General features: G+C 35.4%; 1 protein-coding gene across 1 annotated transcript; it reads right to left on the bottom strand.

Annotated features, from left to right (window-relative positions):
* Nucleotides 1–6,643: 6,643 nt before the first annotated feature.
* Nucleotides 6,644–17,952, bottom strand: LOC121426802 (UTP--glucose-1-phosphate uridylyltransferase-like). The gene is made up of 9 exons (XM_041623202.1): nucleotides 17,769–17,952; nucleotides 14,420–14,624; nucleotides 12,739–12,828; nucleotides 11,917–11,996; nucleotides 11,288–11,403; nucleotides 10,619–10,716; nucleotides 9,815–9,877; nucleotides 8,042–8,100; nucleotides 6,644–7,069 (listed from the first exon to the last, which is right to left on the bottom strand). The coding sequence occupies exons 2-9, from the start codon at nucleotides 14,609–14,611 to the stop codon at nucleotides 6,967–6,969; spliced, it is 801 nt and encodes a 266-aa protein (XP_041479136.1). The 5' UTR covers nucleotides 14,612–14,624; nucleotides 17,769–17,952; the 3' UTR covers nucleotides 6,644–6,966.
* Between the last annotated feature and the right edge of the window lie 2,581 nt (nucleotides 17,953–20,533).

Genomic DNA, 20,533 nt, shown 5'->3' with positions numbered 1-20,533 from the left:
TCAGTGTACATTCTAAGGCAGCTTTAATTTGTACATTTGACGTTATATTTATGGTGCTATCTAAATAAATATGGATATCTTCAAACTCTTTGATTACCGTAAAGCAGCATTGCCAACTTGTGGAATATGAAATAAATAAGGCTCAAAGTCAGGAATTGGGTAAATTTCCATACCATTTACGAAAAATATGTACTTGTTGGGGGCTCTGGTAAAGCTATTTCAAATGATATGCGTGCACTTGAAGTTTCACAACTTCATCAATAATGATCTATTAATTCATGGTTCATGTTGATTTTCTGATGGAAATAAAAAAACAGGAAATGCATTTCTTTGATTATTCTAGAAGTATAATCTAGAAAGCAGTTATGAATCGAATATTATGTTATTATAATGCAGACATGTTATACAAATGTTGAAAAGGATGACAAAAAAATTCTTCTTCCCGTAATATAGGGGCAATGATTGTTATGACCACATTTACATGTATCCATCAGGCATGGAATATTGGAGGAAAAAAGTAAATGTGAACATAAAATCAGTTATACATTCTGTAAATGTATTATTGATAAATTTGAAAAGAGAGGCATATTTTGTGGGAGGGTGTTTCAAAGGGACATTTACTCCCTCCTAGAGTCAAAGTAAAAGAGTAGAAATTAGAAAAGATAGTAATTTCAATAAAGCATTGCACCTCACCCCCCCCCCCCCCCCCCCCGAACCATTGTATTACCTGATTTTCCAATCCCCTATGCAGTGCACAAGTGAATATGACAAAAGTCATAACTTTGTGTCTTGCATATACAATGTATGCCCAATGTTGAATTGATGTGCAATTGTACAGGCTCTGAAATGTATAGGCAATTTTTCTGACCTTGTCAGGTACATGTACTTCTAAATGAAGAAGATAAATAAACAAATGAATGAATGCATAAATTAATGATATTGCGGAGATATCCACCTTGTTAGGTGCTCGAGGTGCTGCTGTATTACCTCAGCTATTAAAGCTGAATTAATTAAATTTATAGATTAATAATTTAATTGAATAATTTATGGGTTGATCATAAATATATAAATAAGAAGATTTGAATGCTAGTTGATGCAGAAGTACACAATGGAACTCCGTCTTCATTTATTAGAGAGATTGATGCAAGGGTAAAACCCAATTCCTTGTCTATATGGTCCGAAAAAATGGTTGGCAACATTTTTCATATTGTTCAGACACAGACAAAACAACCAGCATATGCATCAACTGCCTCCAAATGCCCAAATTTTGCGAGAATTTATGACATCATAATGATTTCATTTTACATCGCAAGACATTTTGGATGGGAGTGTCATCAGTTTGTCTGGTACTAGAATCTATGTTTTTAACTTTTTAGTAGAATTTGATACTCCACATTTTTGTGTGACCTTGCAACAAAGAAATGTTTCTTGCCTCTGCAATTCATTGTTTATGTCTTGTATATTATCTTGCAGTGGCTTTGTACACACAAAAAATTACTTGGCTGTTTACCCATGTCTGTAAGAGCCTCTAGTTTAAGAGTTCATGAGGCTTGACAATGTGTATTTATAAAGAATATTGCAGAACCTTCGGAGATACCATAGATGTTGTATGTGAGATTGTTATTAGTGGCCCTTTTTTTAGAGTTATGTTCCTATGCATTGTACCGCTATGTTTTATGTCGATGAGCGTATAAATATTGATGATGTTGCACAGTTAATGATGTGATGAGGCAATGTGTATAGTAAGAGAAAGTAAATAGATCTCATATTTGTTATCGTTATTGTATAATATGTACATACTTTAGCGATTGTATAACGACCAAATAAATATGTTCTTCTCGTAATCATGGCTTGTGCATACATTTCTTTTTTGAGTAAATTGTCAGTTGGAGAGTGATGGTTTGGTCAAGGGTGCGTATCATGTAGAACTTGAACTTGTGGAATCTTGTAATATAGAATGTAAAAATAACATTTGGATAGCATTTTTCCAGAGGATCTATACAAAGTGCTGCGAACAGTACAAAACAAGTCAAGGTGTACAGTCATGCAAGTTTGTTTCATAGTGCTTTTTGAAGAGGTCAAGAGAAGAGATAATAAGCCAGTTCATAGTTCCACTCTGCGCATAATCTGAAGATTCTACGCATGATCAGAGGAAGGTCATTTGTACTAAAGTGACATGGTGGTTTAAAATTTAATGAGATAAGCACCAACTTAGATGTCTCGATTATTCATATATTCTTTTGGATTGTGTTTTTCATTTACATCCCTAAAAATACGACGCATCCACGAACGACTGGTATTTCAGTTTGCCTAGTACATTGTACAACATGCTATATATGCATTCAAAGTAGAAATGCAACAAATACCTTCATAGATTATTAATTGATGTGCTATTCTAGTCACCTGGTCTATTCAATTTCTTCATCCTGCTATGTAAGGCATGCTTACGTAATATCTTGCTTTGAAATCTGCCTATCTTAATAGAATAAATGAAAGGTCATTTGACCAAACTTGTCCATGAAGTAACTACGAACTGGTCTATTCAGAGAGTTGGATGGAGGTTGGTCCAATGATCGGAGGAGGGGGGGGGGGGCAGGTTGAAAAGAATTGAAGTCAGGCTGTTTTCTGGATTTAGGAATGACATAGGAAGGAGCAGATGAAGAATGAAGAGAGTATGTTGAACTTTGTTGCTGAAGTAGTGAAGTAATGTTAGGTGTGGTTGACAGATTCATAAGGTTGGAAAAGTATCCGATAATATATTCTTTCAGAAAGAGGTAGCCAATGAAATTTGTTTTGTAGAGGGGTAGCAAGACATGGTCACAAGCATGATCTATACAGAACTGTTTCCATATAGGCCACCGCACACCTTACGACTGGTCCACGATCCAATTTTAGAACAAATCGCATTTTGCTTATTTTCTGAATATTTGAATAACTACAGTGTAAGAATACTGTGACAAAATTTCAGATGATTTTGGAGTAAATGCTAAATGAGTTTGAAATCATAGCCAATCGTACAACTGCTATGACGTCATTACGACTTGATATTCAATTTTTTTTCTAATAAAAATGATAGCATAGCAACAGATTTGAATATAGGTATTTGTACAATGATTTAGAACATTACACGATGAGATATTCCATGTCTCAATATTGGCATCAAATTTTGTTTCATTCCAATTCAAATCGCATACCAATTCGATTGGACGTAAGGCATGCGGTGGCCTTGGTCATAACAATCTTGTGGGTGGGTTGAATGTGAATATGTGATCTTTACATCAATGAGCAAGAAAATCTGTTACCAGCTTGGATCCCATCATCTTCCCTCCTCAACATGTGGCCTATATCCATCTCAAACCGCCAGCCCTTGTCTAAGCCACTGTCACAATTTCTTCCAGGCCCAACCTTTCCACGAGCTTGCTTGGGTCCTTTCTATCAGATATTCTAACAATTTCACATTTGGTCCTCCAACAATTGATCTGCTATAAATCCCACGCACTAATCAAATGACTATAACTGCAACCCTAGATTTAACACTATACCTTACCCTAAACCTAAAGGCCACCGCACACCTTACGACTGTTCGCGATCCAATTTTGGACAAATCGCATTTTGCTCATTTTATGAAAATTTGAATGGAACATATCATTTTTTTTAGGTTTAAATTAGTTGAAAGAATAGGCCTACTAATATAACCATTTTGAAAGATTGTAATCTTTTATCTCGGAGTAAAGGCCAAATTAGTTTCAAATCGTAGCCAATCGTACGACTGCTATGACGTCATTACGACTAGACAGTAAATTCGCTCTTATTCTAAGAATGATAGCACAGCCACAGATTTGAATAAAGGTATTTGTACGATGATTTAGAACATTACACAGTAAGATATTCCAAGTCTCAATTTTAGCATCAAATTCTACTACATTTTATTCTGAAATCGGGTCGCAGACCAATCGTACGGTGTGCGGTCGCCTTAACATAAAACCCTATTGCAACCCTAACCCTACATCTTTTACAAATAAAACCTGGACTGGAGCAATTGTCGCAGTCACATTTTTTTCACACCACACATCTTTAGTATCATGGCTCTTTCTGATCTCCTAAAGATACATTCTTCTATTGTCTTCTCGTTTGATGTTTCTGAGCCATACACCCTTGCTGTTCTGACACAAGGCTTGCAAGTCATGCCTTTCATTCTCATCGTTGACTTCCTACCAGGATCATAACCAGTTCAGTGAACTGCATCCATCCCAATCTTCATCTTTTGGCTAAGTCTGCAACCTATTGTCTTCTCGTTTGATGTTTCTGAGCCATACACCCTTGCTGTTCTGACACAAGGCTTGTAAGTCATGCCTTTCATTCTCATCGTTGACTTCCTACCAGGATCATAACCAGTTCATTGAACTTCATCCATCCCAATCTTCATCTTTTGGCTAAGTCTGCAACCTATTGTCTTCTCGTTTGATGTTTCTGAGCCATACACCCTTGCTGTTCTGACACAAGGCTTGTAAGTCATGCCTTTCGTTCTCATCGTTGACCTCCTACCAGCTAGGATCATAACCAGTTCAGTGAACTGCATCCATCCCAATCTTCATCTTTTGGCTAAGTCTGCAACCTATTGTCTTCTCGTTTGATGTTTCTGAGCCATACACCCTTGCTGTTCTGACACAAGGCTTGTAAGTCATGCCTTTCATTCTCATTGTTGACTTCCTACCACGATCATAACAAGTTCAGTGAACTTCATCCATCCCAATCTTCATCTTTTGCTAAGTCTGCAACCTATTGTCTTCTTGTTTGATGTTTCTGAGCCATACACCCTTGCTGTTCTGACACAAGGCTTGTAAGTCATGCCTTTCATTCTCATCGTTGACTTCCTACCACGATCATAATCAGTTCACTGAACTTCATCCATCCCAATCTTCATCTTTTGGCTAAGTCTGCAACCTATTGTCTTCTTGTTTGATGTTTCTGAGCCATACACCCTTGCTGTTCTGACACAAGGCTTGTAAGTCATGCCTTTCATTCTCATCGTTGACTTCCTACCAGGATCATAACCAGTTCAGTGAACTGCATCCATCCCAATCTTCATCTTTTGGCTAAGTCTGCAACCTATTGTCTTCTCGTTTGATGTTTCTGAGCCATACACCATTGCTGTTCTGACACAAGGCTTGTAAGTCATGCCTTTCATTCTCATCGTTGACTTCCTACCAGGATCATAACCAGTTCATTGAACTTCATCCATCCCAATCTTCATCTTTTGGCTACGTCTGCAGTCTCATATCCACCACCACCATCGCTGTTCATTGTATCTCCCAGTCAATAAAATCTTCCTTATCAACATCTCTAATATACATCCTTCTTCCTCCACTCCATTGCTAATCTCCCTGCATTTTATTGCACTCAGTACTCTCTTTTTGTGAATTACTATAAAAGCCAATATTTTCATGTAGATATTTTCACGATGTCATACGCATTTAGCATAGTAATGAGTTGTTACTTTCATGATTTTGGTTTTATTTTCTTGTGGAGCAATGGCCACATAAAGAAGTGGAAATTGTATTTTATTTTTTTGATGCGCAAAATTAGCGAAAATAAAACAATTGTGAAAATTTAGGCTTAGACAGAAAACACTGTTAAAAAAATGATATTATCAATACAAATATTCATATTCATTTTGTAAAATGAAAGGTAATGAGCTTAAAAAAGATCAAATGGTTTACCAAATCTTCAAAGTTGTTTCACCACATTGCACTTTTTTCTCCGCATAAGCCTGAAATTTTACAAGAACATAAGAGTAAAGGACAAGAGTAAGATAGCTTCTCATATTATAGCATATGTAATAATTTTATTACTAAATAATCATATAAAAATATTCAGAAATATTCACAATGCAACAACATACTTTATAAACTTATGAGATGTTTCATAAAAATATATGGTATCAATAAGACTATCAATACTTTGGTCCTTATTCAGAATGGTTTTTTGAAGATATTTTACATGCATGATGTGTATTTTTAGCTACATGTACAAGTTAGTGCAACATGGCAAACACTTTAGTTAAGATGAGATAGAATGGTCTGGTAGTCCTGGGTCTCAACTTTCAAACACCCGGACGTAGGTTCAAACCCCAGCCATGACATGATTTCCTTCGGCATAAAACTTATCCACATTGTGCTGCACTCAACCCAGGTGAGGTGAATTGCTACCTGCCGACCAGGTCTGATTATTTCCTCAAATGCACTGAGTACTGAAAGCGGCAGCTCAAGCTGAAGCCAGGATAATAATAGTGCACTACCTAATAAATAAGTTTTACAAAGATCACCATGTTGGATTGATATTGGCAGTGTCAACTATTTATCTGTTATGTCTGCTATTGAGAACTTCTGTATAATAGATGCTTGTAAGGAATGCTGCTGTCCCATAACAAAAGGAAGCAACTCTTTTGTCCAAATTGACTTTCTTGTTAATTTGGAACATTTTCTGTATACTCAACATGATGCTAAAGAATTGGAGTCACATAACCCATAATTTCTGGAATAATTTTAATTTAATTTCCATAATTTACTTATTTACTGTTCGGAATAGACATGAAATGAAGTACTCCGAAAATTTGCTTTGCCCAACTGACCGTGGGCCCGGCAGCCACTGTGCAGCGCCAGATCGATGAGGCTCTATCCCTTTAATAGTTGAACGTCAAACAGGGTAGCAGCAACTTCCAGCTTTTAACTTCTTTTGGTCTGATGTGGCCGAGGTTTGGACCCCCGACCTCCCGGTTGTGAGACGGATGCTCTACCAACTGAGCCAACACACCGGTGTTGGCTCATATACATAAATATACATGTAGATGTTTCAAAAGCCAGTAACTGTAAATATTTCCACATAAAACTACAGTTTCCCTAATATACTTGGAAACTCATTCCAAAGAGTTGTTTCCTTTGGTGATGGGATGACAGAATGTCTCTGTTATCTCTTTTCTTTCTCCAAGAAATGTTTATGACACACTTTATAGTCTTCCAGGGACCCAACATCAAATCGTCCTGAGATGTCATACACATATACTGGCATCCTGTGATAAGACAGATAAATAAAAAATATTTTCTAAAATCTATAAAACAAGACCTAGCAATTAAATGAAATACAATATTGGTCTTTCAATATTCTTTAATTTTTAATTGCATTAAATATATATGTTTATGTCTTGTTTCATTGTAAATACTTTATATGTAATGTGCTCTGTAACTTTCCAAGAAAGGGCACTATAGAAATGTTGTTGTTGTTGTTAATATTATTAATATTATATCTCATGGTGATATAGTCATTTTAATGAGCACATCCATGATGTGGTGCTCATTCAGCATCTTGCAAAGAAATTGATACAATTTTCACTTTTAGAAGTTGACACGGTAGTGAATGAAATAATAAAAAAAAATTTTCCATATCGGTAATATTGAGGACGTGCCAACCTTTTACTAAACAATTCTGATTGCTGCCTAGTAGTTTGGTGAACCTCACTTAGCTCTACCATGGAACTTAAGACAAAAAATCATAATGGATCAACAAGTACAGAAGCATTATTTAAAAACATAATCGACGGACCACAAATGCCACAGCATTACTTCATTTGGCCCTTCAGGCAGAATGAGCTAAAATAAAAAAGGAAAGAATGTGTTCAGATTTCAAATGATGTGCAAAATTATCAAAATTACACAAATATTTTGCAAGGATGCTAATGTAAAACATTGGTAAAGTCCAACATTTGCATTTTATGAGACAAAAGTGCACCATTGGCATTTGCTTCCTTCACAAATCCTTCCCCAAAACATTGGTGACCCCCAAAGATAACCAGATGTTAGAAAAAGAAATATGGTATGTTAATCTTCATATTTGTCTCATCTACAGGACATAGAAATTGATTTCATTAAGTTTAAAATTGATTATTTCAATCACAAATTTGCAATTGAATTTTAACGATCGACAATTTTCTTGCAACGCTCCTCAGTCTACTAAAATATTAAAATGGTACTTCTATTCAGATTACCTTGAGTAGAGATATTTCACAAAGTTCCCTGTTGCGTCTCTTTCCTTCATTGGTCTTGGCTGAAGTGAGACAAATTAGAATATAGTGATCATATGAGAGCAATCATAAGAGTCATAACAAGCAAAAGAGGAGATTCTACGCTTTACAATGATGGGTCACTTGTCTAACGTATTTGTGATTAAAGGTCAAGTCCACCTCAGAAAAATGTTGATTTGAATCAATAGAGAGAAATCAAACAAGCACAATGCTGAAGATTTCATCAAAATCGGATGTAAAATAAGAAAGTTATGACATTTCAAAGTTTCGCTTATTTTTAACAAAATAGTTATATGAACGAGCCAGTTACATCCAAATGAGAGAGTTGATGATGTCACTCACTCACTATTTCTTTTGTTTTTTATTGTTTGAATTATACAATATTTCAATTTTTACGAATTTGACGATTAGGACCTCCTTGCCTGAAGTACAAAATGTTAAAATAATGGAATTCCACATGTTCAGGGAGGAATGAAACATCATTTCACATGACAATGACGAGAAAATCAAAATATTTCATATTTCAAACAATAAAAAACAAAAGAAATAGTGAGTGAATGACATCATTGACTCTCTCATTTGGATGTAGCTGGCTCGTTCATATTTTTTTGTGAAATGAAGCAAAATTTTGAAATGTCATAACTTTCTTATTTTACATCCGATTTTGATGAAATTTTCAGTGTTATGCTTGTTGAATTTTTCTCTTTTTATTCAAATCAAGTTTTTGTTGGGGTGGACTTGTCCTTTAATCATCAATATTTCTCTGTTTTGTTATTTTTAGGATGCACTATTCACCACATTTGGGGAGAAAAAAAGGATGGAATTTTCTATGGAAATATCATTGAACTGACCTACATTAAATAAAGAGCAATTTCAGAGAGGTAACTGACTGGGAAAGGAATGATGTACATTACTGAAATCAACCTTCCTGTAATGAACATCATGCATCCTGTAACTGGACATTCCAAATCAACAAAGTTGTAAATTACATCAGGCCACCTGTTAATTATAGTGTGAATTTCACCATGTTGGTATGTCAGCAACATACACCCTTGCAGGGGCCACGGGAATGGGGGGGCCTGGGGGGCTTCAGCACCCCACTTTTTTCCAAAACCGTGTACAAAAACGCAAAAATGACCATACAATTGTGATTTTTAGCATGGTCAGCCCCGTAACTTTGAAAACCGTGCCTTGTAGTATCCATCAATCACGGAGCTGCCAACTTTGATATTCACCTTTCAGAAAGAATTTACTGAAGGAGACAGATCTTTCTCAATTACACACAATCCATTGAAAGAAATCAGTGTATTAATTACGGAGATGTAGAAAATCTGCAATTTTTTTTACAAAAAAATATCAGTCATTTTTTTTAGGGAGTCTCTGGATGCATAGCATTTTCATTTATTTGAATGCAGGATAAAAGAGCACTGTCGATTCAATGCCTTGGTCACAGGCATAGGTGCCGTGGATGGGGATTGAACCACGGACTTAGTTTACAATAGAATATGACATCCATGATTTTTCATACACATAAAAAAAGTACATTCGATAACTATTATAACCTGGGGCTAGTAACACAAAGCTTTGCATTCAATCGCAGTGCTGATCTTAACACTTGATTACACTCATCATCATGTTCAATCGAGTATAGAGATCAGTAGTATAATCAATTACTAATCTTTGTGTTATGGCACCCCAATGGATAACTGCTATTGATAATGATCCAAAATTACTCACCTCTGACAGAAAGCTATCGAGACGAGGTAGGCTCTCTTTTGAGAAGAGATAGAAGCACGGACACTGTAAGGGAAATAACAAAAACAAAATATCAGTAATAATAATAAAACAGTTCTTGTAAAGCACATGTCACATTATGATAGTATGTCCCTATGCGCTTACAAAGGACTTGGATGTTATAAACCCAGATATAGCAGCCCCACAGTCTTATATACACCAAAGTATTTCAAGGAATAAATTTTTGCCAGGTACTCATTCACCTCACCTGGATTGAAAGCAGCAAAATGTGGATCAATTTCTTGCTGAAGGAAATTATGGCATGGATGGGATTATATCGTTGGACGTTAGTGGGTGATAGACATAATTTTAACATAACATAAACCATTTTCAATTTTCTGAGAAAATTACATTTCATTGATTTTTTACCGTACGATATGTAGGAAAGCTGCTCGCATGTGACGTCACAAACTAAATAATTAAACTTCTTATAACTTTTTGTCCTTTGATGGATTTTTCTAAAACCTTCGTCAATATTTTTTATTATTTTTTTCTGCTTTTTTTACAATAAACTTTTTGTCAGGGTGAACTTCCCCTTTAAATGCAAAAACTTTCTGCAACAGGCCCCCTGAACAATCAAATATAAAACCAATTACTGTAAGGTCAACTTTTCCTTATTCCCCCAGATTTCCACATAGATGATATTCAGGTGTGAAATCCTGCATGCGACAAGCTAACAGACACAACTCTGTATGGGTACCTAAATTAACGATTTACTTCCACAAACACACTTATATTCATACTTACAGCTCTCCTAGAGTCTGTGTCTTCTGGGTTGGGCTTTTCCAAGAATCCGGTGACCTTCAACTCATCATTGACCTCAAGTATACCTCTCTTAACAACCTCTGAAAAGTGATTACACATCAAGTACTCTTTAACATTAAAATATTGAAAAGCCGGGGTAAAAATAATAGCAAGGCCCGCTGGGAGAACAGTTTTTAGAACTCAAGTGGCTTCCCTGGGTATTATACCTATATTATTATTATCATACAATTTTTATTTTATTTTAACCTCATGCTTGAATGAAAATCAAACTTCAAAGTTCAAACCCCCTAATCTTTAAATCTCTCCATTAAATTTTTCTACAATGAATCAAGTAATTAAAGAACTCAGATTTCAATTATTTTAAGGCAACATCCACCCCCCCCCCCAGGCTAGATAGGGTTTTCTTAGGTATTTTCTATATTACTTCATAAATGAATAAAAAGGCATTACAATTCTCCAAGACGAATGGGAGGGGCATAGATGGTAAGGGCATTAACTGCCATGGCACTCACGAGTAAATCATCATTTCTTACAAGATATACAGAATGCCAAAGCTTAAATTCTGCCTATTCTAAAAATATCCACAACAATTCTCACAGACCTACGATGAGTTTTAAACTGGGCTGTAATGTACAATGTATAGTCACAAACCTTCACAAGGGACATGATTGGAAACAACCATGCTGGCTCCAGGATTACTCTCTTTTCTCTTCTGAAAGGCAGCTAGAAAACCAGACAGGGAAAAGTCATCATAAAAGAGGGTATCCCTGAAGAGATAAATTGAAATTTAATGTTTATGATCAAAACAGGCTTGCAAAAAAGCTACAAAGTTCAACAAATTTGACAGTGACAACAGATTACAATGGTGATTGTACAGGAGGCGCCAGGATATATTGATGGGTGGCTAAACCTTGTAAACATGAAATAATTATTTTTTGTTCCCCTCATAATATATAGCCAATAGAGTTAAAGGATTTAAGAATATATAGAGTTCAAAGTCCCAACTTCTCTAGTTTTTAGGTTCTCTTTTCTTATCTTTCTCTTTCTTACCCTGTTGTTTTTCACTACTAGAAAAATGAGTGTTCGCAATTGATTGCAATTAGCATATACACTTATATTACCAGAAACTGACAAGCAATGAATTTTCATTTAAAAATAATCATCATGACTGATATCTGGAGCTAAAATAACTTGCAACTGATTTCAAATTTATTGCAACACATCCTTAAAATTATTTCTGATATACAATTGAACACAATTCAATCATGTCTATAACCTACCCTCCTATTACAAGTACATCATCATCAATGTTTCCCTCTTTCACAGCCAACTGCATGCAAGCCACAGCTCCAATTCTATCCTGAAATTAACAAATTTACAAACAGCATCAAATATTCAGTATTTGTTAAAATGTGAACATTTCAAATATCAGCCAATTCATTGCATTAAGTAAGTCTCGATTCCTCACATTGTTCTTACCCAAAAGCCTATAACATCCCAAACCCTAACCCTATATAGCCAGCATTCCACAGATAACTCAATGAGGTTTAAAACCCCCAACCTTGGTTTTTAAGCATGCACACCAAGTTTGATTCAATTAGTGCAGTTATGTTGGGAGAGATTTCTGTGACCCATCCTAGTATAAACCATGAATTTAATCCCATGTCTTCAGATAACTCAATACAAAGCAGCAAATATCTGATCACGGCATTTTTAATGTTATTTTGAAAGCTCTGTAAACAGAATTTACACAGAAAACCACATAATATTGATTTGTATATCAAAGTCTTCCCACATAACATTACAGACTGGCATGTAACACATAGGCCTACACATCTATGTGCGTGTTTGAGTTTTGTCAGACGTGTATCAATCAGAAATGATTATTTACGTCTGGGACCGACCTTTAACGTCACCATCCGAAAGACGTGACAGGGGCTCGAACCTCGACCCTCTGCATCAGTTTGTAACTTCTCCACAGCTTGGATTACAGGCGCACGCCACAACGCCCAGTTTACACATCTACCATTCACTAGAATATATACATATTCACTTTTTATAATAAACAAAGACAGTGTATATAAAAAAGACAACCAACTCACATCATTACAGGTAGTACCGTCACTGATCAAGTGAACACACTTCCAGTCGAGGGCCCAGGAATCAAAGTGATCCTTGTAGAAATCGTTGGTCTGAAAATTACAACAAATCAAACAGAATTAATTCAAGATTTCTTTTTTTTTACTTCTGGACAAATATATTTAAGAGCATAATAAGGACAAATTTAGCAGTGATATGCACTATATAATCATGTTGTTATTAATGTCATTATTATTTCTTTAGGCCTTTATATTGTCAAAGAAACACAATTTGTCTCAAACAGCAGTTTCATTTTAGACAAGATAAATGGGAAAATATATTCCAGAATATTGATGTCCCCTTATGAAAAGTCAATCACATGACAAATCATTGGTTTGCCCATCAAAAATACACACACACATATAGATAAATATATATATCAAACATAAATAACAAAATATATAAACTATGTTGCATCACATGGGCGGCCATTACCAGTATCAGTGCATGTAATTTGTTATAATTGTATACATGACAACATGTACACAAGTTTAATGGGAAATTCTGTGATGCAGTAGTTCAAATTCCATCTAGAAGTTTATGTCCATTGTGTAATATTATTTGAATTTAAAGTGTCATCTGCAATAGGCCAACACAGGAACGTGCCTGGCAGTTTTGCCTGCATTTTAAAATTCAATGAGGGGCAATTCCATAAAAGGATCAACTTTTTTGTATGTCCGACCCCCAGAATATTTCATGAAGGTCCCATATACAGTGCGTCCCAGAATAAACGAAACCGAGATTTAGCGATCATTTATCATAACTTAATCATAAATAGAATAGACAAATGACCTACCAATTTAAAGCTTAGAATCTCCTCTTTCATCTGATATTACTCAGATTATTTCTTATTCACGCATGAGTGAGCAAAAACAATTTTAAGAAAGGATACCAAAAACTCATTTGGCGGGGGGTATCTGGGTTTCAAAAAGAAAACCACATTTCTGAAAAGTTCAATATCTGCTCTTTAATTTGGTACCAAAATTACAGAAAATGGTCAAGAAATAAAAAAGTTCTGGTCATTTGAAATAAGGCTTGTATTTCCATAATTTCATGAGATAAACGTGTTTTCACCGGTTTCCCACAGAAGCTTTCGCATGGTGAACAAAAGATTTAATGCATGGCTGATCGTCAACAAAACAGAGTGTCGAGAGAGTTTGAAAGCCAGCCTGGAGAACCTCTTCATTTTATGAAATTATTGAAATTCAAGCCTTATTTCAAATGACCAGAACTTTGTTATTTCGGGACCATTTTCTGTAATTTAGGTATCAAATTAAAGAGGAGATATTGAACTTTTCAAAAATGTGGTTTTCTTTTTGAAACCCAGATACCCCCCGCCAAATGAGTTTTTGATATCCTTTCTTCAAATTGCATTTGCTCACTCATGCGTGAATGAGAAATAATCTAAGTAATATCAGATGAAAGAGGAGATTCTACGCTTTAAATTGGTAGGTCATTTGTCTATTTTATTTATGATTAAGTAATGATAAATGATCGCTAAATCTCGGTTTCGTTTTTTCTGGGACGCACTGTATAGGGGGCTGGACATAGTTTTACATATTTTATGGAATTGCCCTGAGTCTTTAACTTTGTCACATTAAAATATCACTCTTTTTTTTCCAAACGTGAGGAAAAATAATTTACCACCACAAGAATTGGTCCAGTGATGCCATGCTCAGTCAGATCCTTCATCCAGTGTGAGATGAGAGGCTTGGATCCAATGGGTACCAGAGGTTTAGGGAGACCCACTAGATGGGCATAATCACCAGTGGTGTCCTTGCCAATGTCACGCTGGAGACGGGTTCCGTACCCGGCAGCAAGAATGACCACCCTCATGATTGATGGTGACCTATGGTTCATAATGATAGATATTACTAAGAGAAATATCGGGAAAAAATTACACAAGGGGGCTCGGGCAATTTCACCACTGAAATAAATCAAAAGACCCCTGGGAAAAAGGAGCCACAGAAATCCCTATTCACTGCTATCTGAAATCTTATTCAATGTTGCTGATTTCGGTAGTAGGTTTTGAAAAGCAGCCCACAAAATACAGAATTACAGTTTTTGCCTGGAAAATTATGAGATTAAGATTTTATAAAATGCATAGAGGTAATCAGGGAAGATGGGAAGAGGGGCAAGGGTGCCCCTATGATTAATTATAAGAAAAGAAATAAGTATTGTGTGGTACCCAACATATATCATGCCTAGCTATGCAGTGCCTCTTGTCTTTACATTTGAGTTAACAAATTTGTGCACAATTCTTGAGGGTCCGAGAGTTTATATAAAAAATATAAAAATGATAGAAATACTTAATAGATAATAATTTAATAACAGTAAATAATAATTATAATAATCAATATCATCACCATCATCAATATGCACAATAATAAGATCCTACATCCAGGACTAAACCTGTATTGTAGACCCTATGTGAGGTATTAATAATTAAATAATAACAGAGCTACCAAGTCTCACGCATTATGCGTGAGACTCACGCATTTTGGACTCTTGTTCATCCCCTCAAATCTCTGTCTCACGCAACTATCACAGCCTATCCCCATATACTTTGTACACAATGTCTGTGATCTCACTCAGATTCACAGAAAATCTCACGCATAGCTGGTCTTTGAACTTGGCATCTCTGTAATAATATTAACATTTTGGCATTTGATGTATAAGAACAAGGGCCTAGTAAATTGAGAAAATTGAATAAAGGAGAGCACTAGATCTAAATAAAGGCATTTCCATGAAGGCCTAAAAAGTGCAGCTTTTCTTGTCAGAATCTAAAAATAACTCCCATGTGTAAAATGAACGGGTTTACAAAAAAAAAAGGTTTTTGTACCATTAAATTTCAGTATAAAACAAGCAAATTATTTCACATCCACTACCGGTACTTGAAGGTAGTCGGTACTGAAAAGGAGACAATTTTAGTCAACATGAACCATTGGCATTGACAAAATTGAAATTTCTGTTGTTTTTTTTTATAATTCATTGAACAATAACATAACCATGATGTTGATGGGGCGGCTACCCACCCACTCACAGTCACAAGTTGATGTCACAAACAAAAACAATTTTATCTTTGTCTGTGATTTAATTATTCCTCCATAAATTTTTTCAATTTTTTCTTCTACATGTATTTTTACAACAAACTTTTTGTCAGGCCAAGTGGCATGAAATTAAGGCTTTAACTTAGGTCCTTGGGACAGTCTTAAGTTAGGGCCTAGGCCCTAGGCCTACATTAACTTATTTATTAAACTGGGCCTAGACTTCTAACTGTTATATTATAAAACTAAGAAGTGTTAGGGCCTTCTAAGACAGCTGGCAGCCGTCTGTTTCGAGGAGTTTTTTAACATTTTTGTTTTTTATATCTCCTCGTACACAGACGGCTCGCTATCGTGCACCCACCATCAGGGGACTTGCAATGCAAAATCCCCCTGTCGCGGCTCTTCAATTTTTGTCTTTAATGAATAAAAATTTTGAAAATTAACGCGACCAAAATGCAAATTTATATTCCCTCTTGGCATTAATTTCCCAAAAACGGAGAAAAATCAAGTTAAAAGGAACAAAAACAGTGACTTACCTCGGCTGTCACGCAAATTCACTTCCCCCTTTTATCCGATATTAAGTATGGTAGTGTGACCTTAATTCGCGCGTTACCTAATTTTGCGCACGGGCAAATACCTAAATATGTAGTAAATATTTTGAAAAACTTATATCCCCAACAGAAAGAGCGACTTAAAATTACATTTAGTAATTTTATTTAAGGTAAGGTCTCTATTAATGAAAATATTGGAAAACATCGGCAAATTTTGTTACCTTTTGCGTCCGCTCCGAGAAAATCCGACCTTCTCGACAAGCATCAAGAATTCTTCAGTTTTAAGCTGAGGTCTCCAAATAAGTAAGTAAAATGTGATACCGACCGGATTCATGGCATTTTAGCCTCCATCTGATACAATTATCTTACCTTTGTCTGCTTGATTTCTTTTCTAAAGCCTTGCAAAACGATCGTGCGCAAATTAAGGTCACACTTTTTTATGACACTTTTTTCAGCCGAGCGCGCATTAGTCGATCGCCGTAGAATTTTGAGATCGCGATGCCAGCGAAACCCTTGACCTACTTCATAATTCCGTCAGACGAATTTGACTTTGGAATCTTGCCTTCCGTCTGGTATTCATGATTTTGATTAATTTTTTGTGAGTTGTGAGAAATTTTTGATTGAAAAGCAACTTCATGATGTTAAAATGTGCGCACATTAGGTCACCCCATCATACATAAACATATGGCCATTGAGTCCCCTGTACAGATCGCGCTAGAACTTCGGTCTCTGTCACTCATTCAATGAACAAGGTTATAATATAACCTTGTTCTCAGTTATATCTCCATGTGTGACAAAATAAGGGTGGCAATGTTTGGCTTATTTTCTCCTTTTCTTTGGGGCAAATGCTTGATTTTTTACACTGACAGTTTCCATTAGACCTGTTAATTCATACTGCTTGGCTCTTATTTAAATTTTATTCTTTATATCATTTTTTTCTTAATGAAAAATAGAGATCAAAAAATGAAAATTTTCTTGCCATATTACTTTCCACCAATAGAGGGCGTACACAAAAATATGCCCAAAATTCAAGTTTTTGAGCGCTCTGGTGAATACAAAATTTATTCCCACATTACTAATGATAAATAAATTAAAACTGTATGGAAATTAGTAATTTTGGTCACAAAAGTTATATTTTAATGATTTTTTAAAGTGTGTGCTCTATACAGCCATTGGCATACCATAGTCCTACCTGTAGATTCTCCACAGGCCAGATGGTAGCAGTCAACAAGTGGTCTCTGTATTTGGTGAGTGAAGCCAACGGAGTTCAGCTGAACAACCAACAAAACAGAGACCGAAGCTTTTGTTTTGGTCTAGGACTAGGGCCTACTGTGTTAGTTCAAAATATGTAGGCCTACTGGTATCTCTTGTTTAAATTCTAACAATTCAGCTCACCGTGCCAGTGCAGTGGGCGTGGCTCCTTCAGCTGAATAGTCAATGAGCTCATCAACTTTCTGAACAGCTGGCTTTTTCGCCTTGATTTCCAGCACTCAGCCTGCCTCCGATCCTCAGCTCAGCTCCCGGCCCGGCCCGGTCCCGACCCCGATAGCGCTCTAGAGCTCTAGCTAGCGACAACAGTATCCAGCTAGCTAGCCTGACCTGGCCGCACGAGATCGCGAGAAAGCGTTATAGACTATATTAGCGGTTATCGTTTCGCATTATTTTTTCAAGCAGCGCAGCACTTCATAACTCAATTTACTACGGAACGCCCATTTTGGAACGATAATATAGGATTCATTTCTTTTTGAAAAAGAGAAAATGAAATAAAAAAATGAACCTTAAAGTTGCATATTGTTTCAGAAAACCTTTGATAGAAGATAGATAATTTCTTTGATGATATACCTAATCTGTGATTCGTGAATCCTGTGACTCCTGCCCCCCCAAAAAAAATAACCATTTATGTTATGAAAATGAAAAGTAAATTAACTGTATGCAACCAGAAGCAAGGAGTGTTTTCTGTCTTGTAATATTCTAACATACTGCATTTCTTTTTTTAAAATTATTATGTATTATTTACAGAGGCAGAGCTCTTGAAAGAAAAACTGTTGACATCAACAAGTTTGGTTTGCAAAATGGATACAACGGACACCAGAGGGCTACTAGTATAAACTTCGATATGAAAATTCCAATTTGAGACATGTTCCTACAAGCAAATAGGCAATGCCCAAGAAATCTGACAGAAAGCTGGCTCACTGCGAGATTGCTGGGAATTGTTTATGATGCACTGAACTGACCTAAATGCTAAAATTATATATTCAAGGTATAAGAAAGAAAAACATTAAATTTATTGAAGGGGCTTACATGTATTTTCAGGTTGTAGCCTAAATTTGGCATCCATTTTGAAAACATTGTATTACCATGAGAGGGACAAAATGTCATAATTTCTCTGTTTGAACAATACATGTATGTACCGTATTTGTATTGTAATTGTTTATTTCGATGCTTATCATCATAATAATGCCATGATAGAGTGAACTATGGATCACACACTACATTATTGTATATTTTTATTATTATACTATCATCATTATTAAATTCTTATCATCTCTTTCCCCCGGCTGCTATTATTTCAAGCTTTCAGCTTACCATAGCTGGCCTCTGCGTTTAAATTTGTTTTTGTTTACATGAATTATGTCTATATCTACTTAACTACCATACAATTGTCACCTTTGTAACTTGATCATTACGTATGTTTGATTTTATATCATTGTTATAAATTTGTAAATTTGATTTATGAATAAATGCAGAAATACCTGCTTTAAAAAAATATCTCAGCTCATGTCTCAACACAACAGCAATCAAAGTAATAATGCAAAGGCAGTGTGGTTTGAGCAACAAGAAATGCGAACTTTCTTTAATGAAATTCCAACAATTAACACTTTACAAGTTGGTTTAAAAATCCATACCGTCACATCCATACAAACTTTGAGTAAAAACTCTTATCTCTGATTTTACAATATTACACTTAATGTACATGATTTCTCCCCAAAAATATTCAGAGTGAAAAAAAAAATGAAAACAGCCAAGATAAGAAACTTAACAATGGAACTATTACATGTAGACTATTATTTATATAATTGGGTAACATACAGTATCAAATTGGAAAACAGTAGGCTATCTAATTTTTGTACCATACTTCAATAAACTGTCTTGAAAAATCTCAAGTCATTTTCTAAGCACAAAGGAATTACTTGGCACAAGATTTCACAGCTCTTATTTACAAAGAATGACGTAATGTGTGTAATCCAATGATACATATGATATGAATAAGACACCATCAACAAGAATGTTAGCAGTTACCAAACTTGCCAAGTTACCAACTCACCCAAATAAAAGAAAAAATGCTTAAAAAAGCTCCAGTTAAATACTCACATGAATTATGGGTAGTTCTGTACAACAGTCATTACACTTTTCCAATTTCAATACCAATCAAGACAAAGCTATTTTGTTTTCAATTAGGAATTAATGTAATACAATTATACACAATACAGCCATGGTTATTATGAGTTCCAGTCAATATCAGTAGAGCATGTGGTATTTCTTGCATGTCAAATTGAGTTATGGTGTTACAGACATTACTTTAAAAAACAACATAATCTGCCCATATTGTGTGTTAATAAAGATTCACCCCACCATGATTAACCCTTCCAGTGTCACAAAAGTCAAAAGATTTATTTGTAATGTTCCATAAGTATTACATCATGAAGGTGCATTCTATGTCCAAGTGTCTTATGCTACAGACACCTTTATGTACAAATTTTGTGCACTGCTCATCATTGTGGACTACCAATGTTTCCACATAACAAAATGATGTAACTCAGAAAAAAAGGTTATTTTGTGCAGTTGGAAAAAAAGGGTGACATAAACGACTACATGTACACTGTATGAAAATAATAATTGGTTATGTTCATGTTGTCCCAATGCCGAGGCTGCAAATTTATCACACTTTTTTTTAAACGATAGACAATCTCAGTCATCCAATGATAACTTCTATCAAAATCCATTAAAAAAGAAAGTTATCACTTTTTACAGCATTTGGTCATGTCTGGAATAATTCTAAAGCAGTTAATGTACCATTTAACACCTATAACAGAAATCTGCATTAACAAAAAATTGAAAAGGAAACCTGCTTTAATGAAGATGCATGTGTATGTATCATA

The sequence above is a fragment of the Lytechinus variegatus genome, chromosome 13 (genome assembly GCF_018143015.1).
Source record: "Lytechinus variegatus isolate NC3 chromosome 13, Lvar_3.0, whole genome shotgun sequence".
Taxonomy (NCBI): Eukaryota; Metazoa; Echinodermata; class Echinoidea; order Temnopleuroida; family Toxopneustidae; genus Lytechinus; species Lytechinus variegatus.
The sequence above is the reverse complement of the archived record's forward strand: the minus strand, read 5'-3'. Positions and strand labels throughout refer to the sequence as shown.

What these genes read in the sequence shown, in the direction of transcription:
- LOC121426802 (XM_041623202.1), bottom strand. Translation starts at nt 14,611, where the DNA reads ATGAGGGTGGTCATTCTTGCTGCCGGGTACGGAACCCGTCTCCAGCGT. An exon ending in GATGTACTTGTAATAGGAGG is followed by an intron (nt 11,404 to 11,916) that starts GTAGGTTATAGA and finishes TTATCTCTTCAG; the next exon opens with GGATACCCTCTTTTATGATG. An exon ending in GTGAAATATCTCTACTCAAG is followed by an intron (nt 7,070 to 8,041) that starts GTAATCTGAATA and finishes GTCTTATCACAG; the next exon opens with GATGCCAGTATATGTGTATG.